Raw genomic sequence first — 19070 nt, forward strand, 5'->3', positions numbered from 1 at the left:
TGAAAAATGTACATATCATTTAGGGATTTCATATAATTCACTATATCTTTATAACATTACAGATAAAATGTTTAATATTCCTTAAGACTGAGTAAGTACAGCACGCTCAGAAATTTGTGGCCTAGTATCATGTCAGCTGAAGTGTATTTCAGTTTGATAATTAAATAGAAGTTTTACACTTTCAAGTAATCCCTTCCAAATACTCTAGCACAAATACTTGAAATTAGTGAATGTCAGATACACTCATTCACAGCCCGTCAGCAAACTCATAGGAAGTGAGAACACAGGGTATAAGTGGACACGAAGGGGCCTGGGTCCTATTTTTCATGCTATAAAAACCATACATAGTGTGGTTAATAATGCTCTCATATCTCGTTTGGAGCCCTACATGCAGTGTGTTAGTGGAGATGCAGAAGGCTAGCTAGCTCTAGCGGCTGAGTGCCAGTGGAGGGCAGCACAGAGCTACTTCAGAGAAAATACATTCAAGAGGAAGATAACAGCTCCCAGCTGAGAGCAGGGTCCTTAGCCAGATCTACAGCCTGCTACTGAAGAGGCAGCCCATTTGGAAAATCAGCCCACAGGATAGCCAGCAAGAATGGAATTCCCAAATACATTAATGTATGAAGCCAAGAAGCAAGGGAGATGGGCAGGAAACAATGCCAGGATATTCAGAATAATCCGGACTTGGACTCAGCAGAGCTCCCAGGAGCCACTGATTCAGATAGTGATCTCTCTCCAGAGCTGCTGAATCAGAGGATGTCTTACATTCGTTCCAATTCCAAAATCTTGGATCCCAAGATCACTAACAAACATGTTTTGAGTACTATCTTTTTGCAAAGATTATCCCTCTAGTAGAAAATATAAATAATATATTTTTATATTATTTTTGCTATCTTTTCACAAAGATCATTCCTCAGGAAGAAAATATAAACAATATAAATAATATATTAATATAAAATTGTTAGCATTAAGAGGAGAAATACATGAATGAAGAGTAGCAAGCACAGATTCTACCATGTTACAAGGGTCCCAAGAATCTCCTAAAAGTTGAGACTTCTCAAATATATGCAATGGAATCTTGGTGAGGCCTAAGGAACAGCAGCAGGTCGGTCTGTAACCCTGGTTCCCAGTGTGAGGGCCTCAACCCTGAGAACAAGCAGAAGTGAGATGCAGCCTATCCCGGGCCAGAATTCATGCTCCTGTTCTGGGTCTTCCTAGCAGTATGAGCTCAGGTGAGTAATTTAGCCTCTCTAGGTCAGTTTTCTCACTTCTAAAGTAAAATAATACCTGTCTCTTGAATCTGAGAGGAATTCACAGAAGAAAATATGCCTTGTTAATTTTATACAAAGATAGGGTATTTTTATTACCATTCTGAGTTGTATGAAGAGCAGGAAGACATCTAGAGAGATGAGAAAGGAGAAAAGTATCTTAAAAATAAACCTTTGAGAGATTCAGAATTTTCTTTATAATGAACCATGGTCCTTCTGTCAATCCAGGTCAGTATCATTCCGATTCTCCTTGTATATGTCTTCAGCTTCCCTGGGACCTATATTAAATGTGGAGCATATTTGCATCATGGGGTAATATTTGCCTCCTGTGAACGATCTTCTCCTTGCTAAATGTGTGTAATCATATTCCAAGCCAGATAAAAATGGGAGACATTTTACTGCCACATCCTGAAGAAATGTATTCATAGGGCCACAGAAGCAGGAAGGAAATGTAGGCTGTTTGCAGCCAGAATACTTTGGCTCTGGCTCATAATAATAATAATAATAAATAACCATTACCATGGGGATATGGGAACATGTTGGATACATGTTCAAATACAGCTGCCCCAGCTTTATGTTCAGTTTTGTCCCATTCCCACACTGTGATTTTTCTGGATGGACAACAAGAGAGCTGAGAGTATGCCAATGAATTGGTAAATGTTGACTGGAAAGTCTAAGATTTCTGTCATTTCTAAAAATCAGACAAACGGGGAGGTGGGCAGGACATGAAGAAGTAGGATTCGTCAATTCTTTCCATTCTAATTTCTGATGAGATGCCTAACTGGAGAATTCAGAATTGACACTGAAGAGTCACAAGTGACCACAGAGGCACCAGAAGAGGGTCTTTGCAAATGAGGGTTGACGATTTATTGATTTATGGTTGTTTTGAGCAATAAGGGACAGTGGAGCATTTGACCTCCTCATTTTATATTTGAGGAAACTAAGGTCAAGAAAGTGGCGTGACTAGCTCAAGTTCTCCCCGGGGTTAACTAAGAGTCTAGTAATCTTATTACACTAGAATACTACCTGGCTAAACTAGCTAGTAAGTCAATCAGTGGCCAAATTACACAGTAAAAGTGCATAAAGTACTGGTCAAAAATAAACTATAATAAACAAAGTTGGCTTCCTTTAAAGTTATAAAACATGGATCCATATATTCCAACAGTCATCATCTGCTTTGCTAATAGGAATTGAAACACACACTTCACTGAGTGCATGAACAAACTACGCCCACACACTTGGCCAGCTTATAAAGTCACAGAGAATAAGCTGAATTCTTCTTTGCCTCTGTCTAAAGTGTGAAATGCCAAGAAAATGCTAACATTGTTATCCTGAAACGTCTTGGGCTTCATAGTCTCTCTGCCATTGCTAAGACTTCACCGGTGCCCAGATAATCTTTGCTACAAAAAGAGATGGAGTCCATCCAGTAATGGGAACCCCATTTCTTTGAATTTCAAAATACTTTGAACAAAGGTGTTATGGACAGAGTATATATGTGGTGACTTAAAGGAGGGAGTTATTTTTAGTATGTTCCCTGTTATTGACTAGACAGCAATCTCAAATCAACTAAATGGTTGGTCCAGATGAAAGGAAATCTTGGAAATTTCTACCTTTTTCCAACTTTGTTAAGTATTTGTGCAGTAATACAATTGATTTTAATTTGGAAAATTAGTTAAATAAAGCACAACCCACAAAATTATTTTTTAGAACTAGTCTCTTGACCTGGAATTTAAAACATTAGAAGAGTGTTCTTATACATTGTAACTGCCTTGTATGCACACTTGAGGTCGTTAAGCATCTTTTTCTTTCTTTATCTCATTGCCATAATCTAAACTCAGTAAGAACTCTTTGATATCAAAAGAGTACTCTTTGCCAGACAATTAAGATTTATTAGAAAAACCAAGATGTCTCACTCTGAAAACCCATTCCTTGGTAAACTTCCCACACTGTCATTGTTACTATTGAGCACTATGGTCACTAGATGTCGCTGCTGCCGTTTGAATGAGATTTTCTTAGTGCTTCCAGAAAAAGAAAAAAAAAAGATTCTTAGGGTTTGGCTAATTGTTTTTTACTGTTTTGGGGATTTTGGTGAGTGGGTGATATCTTATATATTAATGAATGCAGATCACTTATTTTTCAGATGAAGCAGGAAAACTACAAAAGTGAAGTAACTTGCCTAAGGATCCGTAAGAAGAAGAGCATGGTAGAGCCAGAGTTGGAAAGCTCTGTTCTAATGTCTATATTTTATAGGTTTAAAAAAAAAAAATCTAAGGTGTTCCAGATGGAAGCAATGAAGGCAATCATCTTTTAAACCAAAACCTAATTAATAATACTTATTATATGTTAAGTTAGTTTTATTTTGCTTTCTCCCTGATGTCCTTCTCCTTGGAAACTGGATACATATGAATCATGATGACACATGACTTTCCCAGACCAGACTTTGAAGAGTAAGAGAACCTGACAAAAGGCCATCAGCTAAGCTCAGGTGATGCCTTCCTCCAGAGAGTCTCCTCCATAGAGAGGTTGGGGGAGGAAATGTCAGCAAGCCCAGGAAAGTCTCCTCCAAAAAGTTATTAAAACTAGACAAACGTACACAACACACAAACAATCCGCTACAGAGTGCATCTCCAATCCAGCTTTCCTGCTGAAACAGAAAAGAAAGCCAGCAGAGTTTCCTTCAGAAGGCAGGAGCTAAGAAGGATGCAGAGGAGGCGGTGAGAGCAATTCTGAACTGCTTTCATAGACTGAGGTGAGAAGAAAAGAAAGAGGAAGGCAAATTAACTGAAAGAGGCAACCAAGTGGCACGGCTGAAGCTTCCAGATATTTCTGTTCCCAAGAGAAAACCAAAAAATTCACTATCTCTTGGGTGAATTGGCAGGCGGGAGATAGAGGAGGGAGCGCTCACATCCTCGCTCGCGGTTGTTGAACCCCTTTTTCAGCCCCCACCTCAAGCAAAGAAGGGGGAGGGAGGGAAGGACTTGCCCTGAAAAGGAAAGGAGCGAGCATCGCGGCTAGCCTTGGGAAAATCTCCACAGATGAGCATTTTTGTTGCGTTAAGTGGACCGCATTAGCAGCCTAAACACGTAGGGGAAGGCTAACATCGCCTGTTAATATAATGCGGGAGAGGAGTGACAGACCTGGGAGTTGAGAGTGGAAGCGCTAGTTTTATATAAAACAAAACGGAACAATTCTTAGGGCTTAAGTTATTAGAGTATTGGGGCGTGCCTCACTCCATAGGGGAGGTATGTACTGGGACATGCGTTTTAGAGGAGATGTACCTATATCTATATTTCGACTACCTTAAAAAAAAGAATTTCTACAGTAGGAAAACAGGTCCATGGTTCTGAGGTTGCCCCTGGGAGGACTGAGAGGAAGAGTCATCTCTGGGATGTCTCCTTTAAACTCCAGCAGCGTCGGGGCTGAGAAGTGACAAAGAGGGAGGTTCCGAAACTCAGCGTAAAAATGGTCACCTCCACCCACCTCACGCTGCTTCTTTTCTCTTACACATAGAGAGATATGGAGATAGGGATTTGGATAGGTTATAAAGACAGAAATAAAGATAGGGATGAGGATGGGGAGCGGGGAAGGTGAGAAATTGAGAAAGGAAAGCAAAGAGGGGAGGAAGAGAGGGAAGGGAAAACTTAAGGAATGAAACCCAATTATTTATCAGGGTGGGGTTTTTTGTTGTTGTTGATGTTTTGTTTTCCAAAACGAATTCAGCTTGCTTGTTCCTTCTTCGGCTTTCTAGCAAACTTTCAGCTTGAACAGTATTCTAGGTACATTAAAGCAAAGCAAAACAAAACTTTGGACGCGTGGGGCGGGGAGAAACGCCTGCAGGGCCGGCGCGCGGACATGCACAGTCCGCTGCTCGTCTATCAAGCAGCCACTGAGCGCCCCGAACACCCTCCTTATTTCTCTTTTCTTAGCCCCTCACACTCGCTTAGCATCTCTTTTCCCCAAGACTTCCTTGAGGGCAGCCAGGCAAGACCCGGGTGTAAGGCTGGCTTTTTCTGCGGGAGAAGCCAATAGTATCCACCAAAACTAAAAGGCAGAAAAAGGTCCCTCGTCTCTTCGGGTCCGTCCTCAAATTACCCAGCACACTGTGGAAGTTTCTCGAAACTCCAGGATTCAGTGTAAAGATGTGGGATTTCTCCTGGTTCGGCCTCCAGGGCCACAGGGGTGACCCCTCGAAACATGGCCTTCCCCTTAATGCCTTTACAACCTATTTAGGAAAATCAAAGGACCCGTTGGTCTCGAAGGACCGATTAGAGAGAGCCCGGACCTCACAACTCCGTGTCTGCGGCGGGGAGGGGCATGTGGACCGGGGAGAATTCGGGAAAAGGGGCCCCGCGGTAAGCAACTGGCGGACAGAGGGATCCGGGCTGTGTTTTCCCTAAGAACGCCCTAAAAAAAAAAAAAAAAAAAAAAAAAAAAAAAAAAAAAGCACTGGAATATGGGGTTCCAGCATCAGCTGTTACTTTATGAGACCCGAATTCAGGCTGCTCTAGAAGAATTTTGGTCGAAAGTGGATTCTCTCTCCAGACCCAAATATTCCCTGACCTAATTCCCCAGCGCGCTCGGGCTGTTCGCTAGGAGAGGACCGCGCTGCCGGGGACTCAGCACTTCTGTCAATTGCACAGAGCAATTACTAAGAAAATATTGTGACGATTTTGTAGGGCGGAAGGGGACTGAGGGGTGGGGGAGGGGGAAGTTAGTTTGGAGAGCAATTTGCAAAGGAATATTTATTAACTTTGATTCCCGAGGTCACCGCCGGAAAACGGGTGAGCTGCAGAGCTTTTCCTCTAGGTGGCGGACGTCGGTACCCAACAACCGTTAGGCGGTGCTGCCTCCAAACACAGGATTAAGCTTCTTGTTGGTTAAAAATAATAATAGTAATAATATAGAGGTGTGGGGCTGTTTTTTTCCCCTTTTGGATATTTATTTATTGCAGGGGAAAGTCATTGATTTTCCTAAGCAAACTGTGTTTCTCCTTCACTTGGTGGAAAATAAAAACTGTTTGAATAAATAAGTTATTTCTGAACATTTTGTTGTCAAAGTGTTAAATGTTCCCGTCATTTTTATTCAAACACTAACATGATTACAGCCAATTATATATTCACCAGTGTTCTTTATTTTAGAGTAATTGTACTTGTCACTAATAAAACAGAGGCATAATGGATCGCTACTGTTCTGGATTTTCAAGCAATTTTGTGTAATTTGATTGAATTATACATCTTCTCTGCTACTTTTTTATTTTTATATTTGGGGATCCTATTTTCTTGAAAATTGCAGCTCTATGCTTGTTTTGTTGTTTCTCCAGTAACGTACACTTCGGTAACACTGATAAATAGAAAGAGTCCCTTTGAAATGTCGAAAATCAGCTGTTTCTTTCCCCACCCCCTCCCTGCACTTCCGCGCGGGGAAGACCTTGACGCTGCGCTGCCAGGGAGTCTGAGCCAGTGGGTGCGCTTACCCGAAAAGTCCAGCGCCAAGACGAACTCCCCATTCACCTCAAGGCAGACGCCTCCCTGCCTCGAGTCTTTAGGGTTTTGTCTCTTTCCTGTAATGATACTGTTGGGTGTCTGGGGCTTCAGACATGCCAAGACAAGCCGACCAAGGGCTCAGTTCGTGTGCAGTATCAAGGGAAAGAGTATATACAGCACAGTCGAAAGATAAACTGTATGAATTACTCCAATTACACAACCCCCAAACGTCCTACCTACTCAACCATCCCCCAGCAATTACAAAAATTATCTGTCCACTCGCCTGTGTTCTTTTTAGTTTCAGATATACTTAAGAAAACTGGGGTCAGTAGTTTATCCCTTTTTATTTTGACGATAATTTCAATTAAAAGATACGGGGGGAAAAGAAACACGCGTCTACCCAGTGTTCACACATATGAACAAATAAAGAAATAAACGTGACAGTAGACAGACAAGAAGTAAGATTTTAAGGGGCCATCTCCGCAACTGAAGGAGCAGAGACTATGCAATTCTTTTCCCCAACAAATCCCTCCGGTTCCTAGAACAAGACTCAAACGCCCCGCTAGGAGCTGCAGCTGCGAGATGGAGCCAAAGGCTCTGACAAGTGGCTGTGTATGACCCAATATTTATCAATAACAACAACAACAATATCAAGTGAAACCAAGGCTGGGGATTTTAAACTGCTTCTAAAGCTCTGGCGTGGATACGCACGTGGGCGAAAAAAAAAAGCCGCTGGAGATGAGTTGGCTCCATTTGTCCGCCCTGGGGAGCAACCCCGGGGCAAAATCCGGTGCTAATTGATCCCAACAACCACACTGTCAGCTGAAATCTTCGAGGGGGAGAAAGACTGAGCGTGTGCTAAAGATACTCTAAGCACTTTTTCAAGTAAATCGCGGTGTGTAATCAATAGCATGTGCATATATATATATATATATATAAATAGGGAAAGGGAACCACTTCTAATCAATGGGGAAAATAGTGGGAATCACGCCTGATTCCAGACTTCTTTAAAATCTAGTGTCTCCCACCCTCCGATTGCTTTGTGGTCCGGACTTCGAACTTATTCCGGGAAAACCTGCGGGCCCCGTTTAGTGTTCCGGAGAGCAGATACTCAGCCCAGCTGGGGCCGTTCTTTTGTCTTCTGGGGTGCTTCCTCTAAGGCCAGAGGATAGCCTGCCTGGGCAGTGATCCCAGCGCGGGGTGCAGCCCGCGGGCGGCCGCGGGGATTTGCATTGGGGCAGCGCCGAAGCGAGCCCCGCGCCCCTCAGCTCCGTCCGAGGCAACGCAGCAGCCTCACAAGGCTGCTCTCCAAGAAGCCGGGCTTTATCAGTGATTCTACATCCTTGTGGCCTCATCTATCTTATCTAACAAGTTCACGCTCCAGGAGAAAAGAAAAGGGTGAGAAAAAAAAAAAAGATCTTCACCGCGGTGATTCATAGTTCACACGCTCCGGAGCCAAACTTGCCGACTCGGCTTTCTTCCTGAACGTTACTTTCTCTCCTGCGTGCCTTAGGACAAGCTCAGAAGGAAGATACTAAAATTGGTAAACAAGAACCTACCTAGGATTGTTTTTAAAATAAAAGTGACCCCCCCCACACACTACCTTTGTTGTAGTTTCTGAAACGGAAGAGTAGGGTTGTTTTGTTTGCACATTATAGCGGTAATTTGTTCCTGAAGCCATCCTGCATCTAGCATACCCTGGCCGCTCCTCTCCTCCCTGCCTTCGGCTCCTTCCAAAGGGCAGGAGAGAAATAGGGGTATAACTGCTCTCCCTCACTGGGTACAACACCCCTTCTATGTAATTGAATATTCAAATTAACTTCACCTGCACGCACCCCAATCTTTTCACTCTGAGCTGTGCTTTATACAAATAATAAGCTTAAAACCTTTGACTGGGCTCTTTTTTTCCACGTTCACTATGGCAGATGACCTCTTAGCCTAAAAATATTGATCTGTATGCGTGCATCCGGCGTGATGTGCAAACACGAGACATCTGGGCTGAAAAGGTAACTCTAAGAGGGGTAAATCCGGAAATAAAACCTAAAAGCAAGTCCTCCAGCAGGACTGCGCTGGGCAGGCGCGGGTGACAAAGGAGCGCGGGGTAGGCGAGCGGGTGCTAGCGGGCAGGAGCGGCGCGCAGGCCCCGGGAGCCAGGATTCCGTGATGCTCCTCGCCGGGAACCGTCGCCGTTTCAGCCTCGAGGGGTTAGCGAGGGAGGGAGAAGATCAGGACCTTTTTCGAAACGCTGCTCCAACATATTTTCCACTGCTTCAAGTTGGAGGGGGAGGGGAAGACCTACAGGAACTGCAGTTCCAGAGTGAGGAGGCAGGTGGGTATGAGACAGACACGAAGTAAAAACTGGCTCATTGGTTTGTCCACTTGGGTTTTTAGAAAGGAAGCGGATGTATTCGATTAGTAAATAGTTTACTTTGTCTTATGCGACTTTTCAAATGCGAAGGGGGACTTTGGGGTGGAAGGGTCTCTGCTTGCCTCCTGGCCTGCTCACCCCAGCGCAGGCAGTTTTCTCCCTCGTCATTCCTGACGACCATCAGTGGGTGCGAGCATTGTCTAAAACATACTATCAATCTTCTCTATTGTTCGGTACTCTTCGTGTACTTTTAACTATTGAGAGGGTGGGTGACTGGTTCAGAGCTGACCGTCCTAATAATTGTCACTAAGCCGCACCGCTTCATCTTTCCTCACAACGACTGGAGTTTGGGGGGCCTTTTGGAATGGTGCTTCAGAATAGAGGAAACTCGATGCCCCACATTCTCCGAAGAGTGCTGTTAGCATTTCCCAAAGTAGATTATTCGGTTTCTTACGGGAAATCAAATTGAAGTTCCAACTAATTAAGGAGAACAGAGATGGGATAGTAAGGAGCTCGAACTCTAGGAGACCAGCATTTTGAGGCCTGTAAGTTCTTCTTTCAGGCTGATATATACTTATGAAGTCATTTTTTCCCCCTCTTTCCATGTCCCGCTGGTGAAAAATCCAAGGTAGCATTGTCTTGTGTGCTGACTTTTGCCAACTCTCACTTCCTCCCTTTTCAGATAGACTCAAGGGTTAAATATAAGGACCTGAGAACTAGCTTCCATCATTCCCGTTTACCATCACCCCTTCCACTCTTTGTCTTTCCCTTTAGCATTTCCTGACCCCTCTAAAGGATGGGCTGCGCCATTTCCTAGGGCTTCTAGAGGAAAACAAGAAATTGGCCTCTCAGGGCACGATTGCCCGAAAGGTGTGGGACTATTTCTCCTAATTGGATCAGGTCAAAAAACGGAACGGGCCTGCCCTCACACTATTAGGGACTCAACTCCCTCTGCAAATTGTCCACCTTCAAAGATGCCAAGCGTGCTGGCAAATAACAGGAAACATGTAAAAGACTACTGGACATTTTATATTTACAAGAGATGTGCAGAGTGTTCGACTGAGAGGTTGTTCAGAGAGACTTTTTAAAGGTCCTTCGACCCTGGGGTGGTAATATTTCCTCATGGATTTCTCCACGCCTGGCTCTCTGTGGGGTAATATTGGAAAGAAGCTTCTCCCAAGTGTATTTTGTTGCAGGTCTCAAGACGATTCCTTTGGATAAGTATGTGCTTGCCTTCAGAGAGCTTGGAAGCTTTCTGGCAGAGTCACAGAAACCTGCCTGGGGCGTCCCAGGGTCTCTATCCAGACCTCCTCTTCCTTCTCTTCTTCTTCTTCTTCTTTATTAAAAAAAATTTTTTTTAACTTTGGACTTTCTCGCTTCCGAAGTGGTTCCCCAGCTTATACAAGTTAAACATTTCGACTCTCAAATACGAGGCTCTCCCATGAATTTTTTTTTCTCGAAGTTCTCAAGCAAAATTGCCGGTGCCACAATGTTATGATGGAAGGATGCTGAAATGACAGGCCTAGTAGACGCTTGTCTTAATCATCGGCTTAATTTAGTTTTAGTGAGGCGTGTGAGTGTGTATATGTACGTGTGTGTGTGTTTGTGGTGTGCGCGTGCACGTGTGCGCGCCCCTGGGGATATTGAGGGTGTGCGCGCGTGCTCTAAGAGCAGCCGCTTGACAACCTGCAGCTCCCTAATGAGTGACGAGGCAAGGCTGCGGCAGAAAAGTAACACTTCCCTGGTGTGAAGACCTCTTACTGAGAAGTTTAGTTCACTACTGTTCTCGCAAACCTAATCGTATAACCTGTAACCAAAACCCACAGAACAAGGATACAACACACTAAAGGGTAACTTACAATCACTAAATGTTAGCACCATTACCTGCTGTTAAGAAGGGATTAAGGACGAGTTGGCTTCAGCAAGAGCAGACCTTGATAGTCACAGGATCTCTGGAAATACCTGGATGCCTCCGCAAGGGTTCCGCTCACTCACAAACGTCACAGGGTCAGGGACTCCCCTTGCATCTGCAGGAAGAGAGCTTTACCCAGAGCCTGGCGCTGGGCGCCGCTCCAAGGACACCCTATCCAGGGAGCCGAGAGCAGGGTGGATTTTAGGCAAAAATGGCTCGCCCTCCTTTAACCAGCAGGTAACAAGGAAAAAAGCAGCAAGGCACCGACCAAAAGCGGGAAATAGGCCCTAAGGAAGACTCAATGTAGCACCACCAGATGGAGAAACTAAATGTGCTGCTCCCTGCAGTTGGCTGTGGGGCCTTGGCTATTAATTAAAACTAGAGACGGAATAATCTAATTCATTTCCCAAGGAATTCTTCCGTTGGAACTGCTCACTCTTTACAAGGCCTGTCCTCTTTTGGGGGGTGAAAGGGGGAGGCAGACAGAGGAGAAGTTTACCATTATACATCCCAGAAAATTACATTTGCTCTGACTTAGGCTTTGACGTTAACAGTGTACATTTATAGATCTATGTGTTTGAGAGATCAAGATTAAGCTGATGATGAGACAATATTAAAGTGATAAAGAATTTTTTCAGATCTGAGACCACCGGATGCCCTCTGTCTTCTGAAGGTAATCACAGAGACTGAATGAGGTGGAAATACAGAGTTAGGGCTTCTTGTGTTTAGGAAAGAGGCCTGAGGTGGATGTGGGCAGTTGTTCAAATCCAATTTGCACCCAAATTGGCCGGTAGGATATACAAAGCTCCATCCAGGGACTTTCAACTTGCACAATACTCTGTCCAAGAGCCCCCTCCCCCTCCATTTCATCTAGTAGCAGTTCTAAAAAGAAGCCACTGCTGAGACAAATGTGGGCTGCTGAGTAAACAGTGCATGTTTTGTTGAACAAGCCCATATATATATATATATATATGTGTGTGTGTGTGTGTGTGTGTGTGTGTGTGTGTATACATATATATATCACTCTATCTCACCATAAAGTCTAATTAAAATTATTAAAAGGAATTCAAACTCACCTCCCCCCCAAATTGCAAATAACCTTTGTCATTAGGGAGAATATATCTTTAATATGATTAAACTGGAATCTATTTATTCCTACACAAATATCCTATTTTAAGACTTGCATCCATGCAATCCTTAAAATAATATAACACATTTTTTAATTTGCATGCAAAACATTTTCCCAGTCAATATAAGCTCCTGGCACATAAAATCAGATTATTCCAGCTCTCATTAGCAGACCCCAGTTTTTGCTATTTGAAAGTAAACAGAAGAAAAACTTATTTTCACCTGCTAAAATTTTATGCAGGATTACAAAAACAATGAACACTCAGCTTTGACCTAAGAAACACCTTAAAACATTAAAAATTCATCAGTCAGTGCTGGTGTTGTATTCAAGGAGTGCTCCTCCAGTTTGCTGCTGAGCTTGGATTTGAATAAAATGTCCAATGTTAACAAACAATACCCACGTTTGGCACTTTGTGTATTAAATTGATCAAACAGATTTTAGTAGGCACAATGCACAATTTGTACAGACCTGATTGAGTTAATATAATATCAGCAAATTTTACATCGAAATGATTCTGTTTCTTTTCTTTGTGTTTAAAACCAGCACAGATTACAAATTTTAATGATCTGAAAATGTTTGGTATACAAAATCATGCTTATTTCAGTATTAGCAAAAACACAAGAAATTTTTCAACACAAACACCCAGCTGTGTCTATTTTAAAAGCAGTTCAATGACAGCTTGCACTTATGAGCATGCAATCAGCTAATTTCGCTTTTTTTTCTTCTGTGTTAATCAACACTTTCCTTCCTGCATATCAGAGTACAAATAGTATAGTTACTCCACATCAGTAAATGTTTACGTAACCTGTCCTTTCCCAAGAATCCGGTTACACCGAATCATTTCACGCTAGACCGACTACGAAAACGTACCGGGCCGTCCACCTCAGAGGGAGCCCTTGTGTGCCATTATAAGTGGTGATGAGAAGGGGGGCTGTGGGGGGAGAAATGGGGAGGAGTAGGTGGAGGAATGGAGTGAGGGAGTGGAATAGAAGGAGAAGAGGGGTGGGGGGAGTGAGGGGGAGGAGGCGGGAAGAGGGGAGGAGGCAGGAATGCGAGTTGAGGAAAAGTAGGAATAAGGCCTGGGGAGGGGAGAAGAGTGGGAGGAGGAAAAGTGAGCAGAAAGAGGAAGGCCCACAGATCTCTCCAGCCGGGTCCGCAAAACCCATGAGCTCACCCGGCTCTGTAAGAAATCCGGAGCTTAGAAGTCAAAGTCTGGGGCCATGTCACCACCAACGGCGATCGCTGGAACCCTTGAATTTTCCCACATGTGAAAATAGTTTGTTTTAAAGTAAGGACTTATGTAGAAATAGGGAGAAGACACACACATACAGTGAATGGATAGTTGAGGTCAGTCCAATGTGCAAAGCTCCCTTATGGCATTCCTAATAGATCCATATTTAAAAATCATTATCTATTTATAATTGTCTATTATTCTCTTCAGAGTTTATTCTCTCTCATAATTTCAAGGTGGGGGTGGGATGGGGAGAGTGGAATAACTCCCTATTAACCTGAGTATTCATCAATTGCATTCTTTATATTAGAATTGAAATTTAACATCATACATAAGCACCGCTTTTTCGTTTTCGTAAATACCAAATCTGTCAGATAATTTGAGAGTTTATCAAGACGAAGAAAGGTTTACATTTTATGATTATTTACCTTACAGAGTGAAAAGGTGCTTTTCATTTATGCTCCTCCTCCACCTCCCTCTTCTCTCAGGCTACATCCTCCGTAAACTGTGGTATGTTTCGTGCCCATGTGGGATAAAACAGCCTTTGATCAGTATGCCCTGCACCAAATTCCAATCCCTGGGAAATGCTGGGCCTTAGCCCTGCCCCTGGCCACGGGATCCCTTTAAAGCCCCCGAATCACAGTCTCCCCACTCACTTCCACCCTCAACCGAACCCTCCCAGTCCTAACGCCCAAGAAGCTGGAATTGTGGGACCCACGTTCCCAAGGCTCCTAGGCGCCTACAAGCAGCATTCAGGATGGGAAAGGGCCGGCTGAAGCATGCGGTTATTTCAGGATTAAGGCCCGCACAAATTAAAAGCATTTGAGAAACGGAAAGAAAAAGAAAAGAGGGAGTGAAAATAGGAAGGCTTAAAAAAAACCCGGAAAGAAATAGACGCCCACCCTTATTTTCCCTCCAACGTCAACAAGCAAAATGAAAACATTTCCAGGGTGATAGCTCGCGGCTACTCGCTTCCAATTAGGATTAGAAGCTGAGGAGAAGCTGGAGCGGCGAGGAGAAAACGGCACCGAGTCACCCAGAGCATGAGCGAAGGTCTGGAGCGGGAGAGAAGGGGAAGAAAGAGACGCACATAGAGAGCATGTGTTACCTGGTTTATTTCGAGATTGTTTGGTATTGTTTTTTCTCTGAGCACCCCTCATTTCGGAGGGCCATCAAACGCGCCCACCACTGAGCCGCCCTCGCCCGCCGCCGCAGCGCCGGGAGCCCCAGGCCTGGCTTCCCGGCGGCGCCCGAGCTCGCCGCCGCCCGAGCCGCAGGAACCGAGTAAGTAACCCCTGTTTGGCCCCGCGCTCGTCAGCCCACTTCCTCCTCCTCATCCCTTCATTTCCAAACCTCTGCCGGACCCTCCTCCCCCAAGGTATAGGAGACCCTCCCTCCCACGCCAGAGGTGGGCCTTCCCTCCCCAACCCTCCGAAACCTCGGAGGAGTGTTACCTACGAGGGGCACAGTTTTCCTACGGGCTCCGAAATGCCGGACCCGGGCCTGCAAGGCCGACTCGGGAAAGTAGTGCCTCGCTTCTCCCTCCTCCATTTCCTGCCCTCTCCCTGCACTCCCACTCTTCTCTCCACCACCGCTGCCGCCGCCACCGCCCCCGCTTTGAAACATAAAATTGGATACAAACTTTAATCAATAAGGACAAATATTGACGCTCAAACGAAAATGACCCAATACATGAGAAGGAAGCCGGAAATGTGAGATATTTGCCCTAAGAGGGGGATTTCGGTTGAGCAGACCCGCGGGGTAGAACGGGTGGAGGGGGCGCAGAGAAGGGCCGCGGCGCAGCGTGCTCCCACCGGCGTATCCCTACGCGGCTCCGCGCGGCCGCGAGGCCGAGGCCCGCGAAGAGGGGGAGGTGAGCGCCCGAGGGGGCGGGAGCCGGAGGGCGGGGCGGGGTGGGGCGGGGTGGGTGGGCCCGGACCCGCCGATTGGTCGACGGCAGGAGAGACGCTCCCGCACGCCGCCGGCTCTGATTGGCCCAGCGGCAGGAAAGGTTAAACCAAAAATTTTTTTACAGCCCTAGTGTGCGCCTGTAGCTCGGAAAATTAATTGTGGCTATAGCCGCCTCGATCGCTGTCTCCCCATCCTCGCCGCGGCCGCTCCGGGACGCGCCCGCCCGCCGCCCGGCTCTCCCCCCCTTTGGGCTGCTGCTGCTGCTGCTGCTGCTGTGACTGCTGCTGCGAGAGGAGGAGGAGGAGGAGGAGGAGGAGGAAGCAGCAGGGGGGGGGAGCGGGGGGTGGGGGGGAGACCAAGAAGTAGAGTTGGGAGCGAGGGAGCTTCACCCCCGGGGCGGTGGTTGTTTCTTTTTTTCTCTCTCTTTCTTTTTTTCTTTCCCCCCTTTTTTTTTTTCTTCTAATTCCTGAGGGGTGGTTGCTGCTCTTGCTACATGACTTGCCAGCGCCGGAGCCTGCGGTCCAACTGCGCTGCTGCCGAAGCGCTCAGTGCCGCCGCCGCCGCCGCCCGCGCAGCCCGCGCCCCGTTCGGCACCCACCGGTCGCCGCCGCCCGCTGCTCCGCTGCCCCGCTCCCGCGCCGCCGCCGCCGCCGCCGTTTCCCCCCGACGACTGGGTGATGCTGGACATGGGAGATAGGAAAGAGGTGAAAATGATCCCCAAGTCCTCGTTCAGCATCAACAGCCTGGTGCCAGAGGCGGTCCAGAACGACAACCACCACGCGAGCCACGGCCACCACAACAGCCACCACCCCCAGCACCACCACCACCACCACCACCACCACCACCACCCGCCGCCGCCCGCCCCGCAACCGCCGCCGCCGCCGCCACAGCAGCAACCGCCGCCGCCGCCGCCGCCCCCGGCACGGGGCACCCCGGCCGCCGACGACGACAAGGGCCCCCAGCAGCTGCTGCTCCCGCCACCGCCGCCGCCGCCCCCGGCCGCCGCCCTGGACGGGGCCAAAGCGGACGGGCTGGGCGGCAAGGGCGAGCCGGGCGGCGGGCCCGGGGAGCTGGCGCCCGTCGGGCCGGACGAGAAAGAGAAGGGCGCCGGCGCCGGGGGGGAGGAGAAGAAGGGGGCGGGCGAGGGCGGCAAGGACGGGGAGGGGGGCAAGGAGGGCGAGAAGAAGAACGGCAAGTACGAGAAGCCGCCGTTCAGCTACAACGCGCTCATCATGATGGCCATCCGGCAGAGCCCCGAGAAGCGGCTCACGCTCAATGGCATCTACGAGTTCATCATGAAGAACTTCCCCTACTACCGCGAGAACAAGCAGGGCTGGCAGAACTCCATTCGCCACAACCTGTCCCTCAACAAGTGCTTCGTGAAGGTGCCGCGCCACTATGACGACCCGGGCAAGGGCAACTACTGGATGCTGGATCCCTCGAGCGACGACGTGTTCATCGGCGGCACCACGGGCAAGCTGCGGCGTCGCTCCACCACGTCGCGGGCCAAGCTGGCCTTCAAGCGCGGGGCGCGCCTCACCTCCACCGGCCTCACTTTCATGGACCGCGCCGGCTCCCTCTACTGGCCCATGTCGCCCTTCCTGTCCCTGCACCACCCCCGTGCTAGCAGCACTTTGAGTTACAACGGCACCACGTCGGCCTACCCCAGCCACCCCATGCCCTACAGCTCCGTGTTGACTCAGAACTCGCTGGGCAACAACCACTCCTTCTCCACAGCCAACGGCCTGAGCGTGGACCGTCTGGTCAACGGGGAGATCCCGTACGCCACGCACCACCTCACGGCCGCCGCGCTCGCCGCCTCGGTGCCCTGCGGCCTGTCGGTGCCCTGCTCCGGGACCTACTCCCTCAACCCCTGCTCGGTCAACCTGCTCGCGGGCCAGACCAGTTACTTTTTCCCCCACGTCCCGCACCCGTCAATGACTTCGCAGAGCAGCACGTCCATGAGCGCCCGGGCCGCGTCCTCGTCCACGTCTCCGCAGGCCCCCTCGACCCTGCCCTGTGAGTCTTTAAGACCCTCTTTGCCAAGTTTCACGACGGGACTGTCCGGGGGACTGTCTGATTATTTCACACATCAAAATCAGGGGTCTTCTTCCAACCCTTTAATACATTAACATCCCTGGGACCAGACTGTAAGTGAACGTTTTACACACATTTGCATTGTAAATGATAATTAAAAAATAAGTCCAGGTATTTTTTATTAAGCCCCCCCCCGCATTTCTGTACGTTTGTTCAGTCTTAGGGTTGTTTATTATTCTAACAAGGTGTGGAGTGTCAGCGAGGTGCAATGTGGGGAGAATACATTGTAGAATATAAGGTTTGGAAGTCAAAATTATAGTAGAATGTGTATCTAAATAGTGACTGCTTTGCCATTTCATTCAAACCTGACAAGTCTGTCCTTAAGAGCCGCCAGATTTCCATGTGTGCAGTATTATAAATTATCATGGATCTTTATGGTGGATGCAGACATTGAGAACAGCCTAAATTATGGGGAGAGTTTAAAAATGTTAAACTGTAATTTGTATTTAAGAAGCATTCGTAGTAAAGGTACCCAAGAAATTATTTTGGCCATTTATTGTTTTGTTTTTTCTTTTAAAAAAACCTGTTTTTTTTTCTTTTGTTTACTTTTAGACCAAAGATTGGGTTCTAGAAAATGCACTTGGTATACTATTAAAAAAAAAAAAAAAGAAAAAAAGAAAGTTGTTTCAGTTGGCAGCACTGCCTATTCAAATGAATCGGAGAATCGGAAGGGGACAAAATTAATGATTGCCTTCAGTTTGTGTTGTGTATATTTTGATGTATGTGGTCACTAACAGGTCACTTTTATTTTTTCTAAATGTAGTGAAATGTTAATACCTATTGTACTTATAGGTAAACCTTGCAAATATGTAACCTGTGTTGCGCAGATGCCGCATAAATTTGAGTGATTGTTAATGTTGTCTTAAAATTTCTTGATTGTGATACTGTGGTCATATGCCCGTGTTTGTCACTTACAAAAATGTTTACTATGAACACACAGAAATAAAAAAATAGGCTAAATTCATATATATCTTGATACTTTTGTCTCTTTTATTAAGTAGAGCTAATTTTTGAAAGACCATTAAAAGTTCTAGGGAATTCAAAGGCTTTTTCAGCCAACTAAAATTTAGACTGCTCCTTTCATTTGAACTAAGACTTTTAAAATGAAAATAATATTTTTTCCATTGTGGAGTCAAATTTTACAAGGAGCAGGCTATTTAATAAACGCTAGCTTTAAACAAAATATAGGCTTTTCAGCTGATATCTTTAAGTTTCTGTAGATATACAGCAAAAAGAGATTATTTAATTTTATGTGCATAGCTATTTACCTTGTGTTTATTTTCAAATCAGTTGATAGAATGCTTTTTATATATTTTGTTTCAGGTATCTTGTTTATAGCACTTGGCAAATTATAAATAAGTATATGTATATGGTTAGATAGAAGTGAATATAATTCACACATATGTAATATATATATATATATATATATATATATATATATAGGCACACAGAGCCCTTCAGTTCAGGTACAATTTGCGCTATGAATGCTGCAAATATTTTTGTTTAAATATTTGTATTTATACTTTCTAAGTCAGCATTTATTTTTGTGGCTGTTTACCCACAATGAAAGAGTTCTAATAAAGATGTGCTGAAGTTGCAATATAGATTTTGCTGAAGTGATCACCTGTTGTAATGACTTGCAGATCAATGTTTATATTTTATTTTTAAATT

The 19070-nt window shown here is 45.9% G+C and overlaps 1 protein-coding gene across 1 annotated transcript; it reads left to right on the forward strand.

Moving 5' to 3' along the window:
• Positions 1 to 15979: 15979 nt before the first annotated feature.
• On the forward strand, positions 15980 to 17434 carry FOXG1 (forkhead box G1). The gene has a single exon (XM_059915653.1). The coding sequence runs from the start codon at positions 15980 to 15982 to the stop codon at positions 17432 to 17434; it is 1455 nt and encodes a 484-aa protein (XP_059771636.1).
• The last annotated feature ends 1636 nt before the right edge of the window (positions 17435 to 19070 follow it).

This window comes from Balaenoptera ricei, chromosome 2 (genome assembly GCF_028023285.1).
Source record: "Balaenoptera ricei isolate mBalRic1 chromosome 2, mBalRic1.hap2, whole genome shotgun sequence".
NCBI lineage: Eukaryota > Metazoa > Chordata > Mammalia > Artiodactyla > Balaenopteridae > Balaenoptera > Balaenoptera ricei.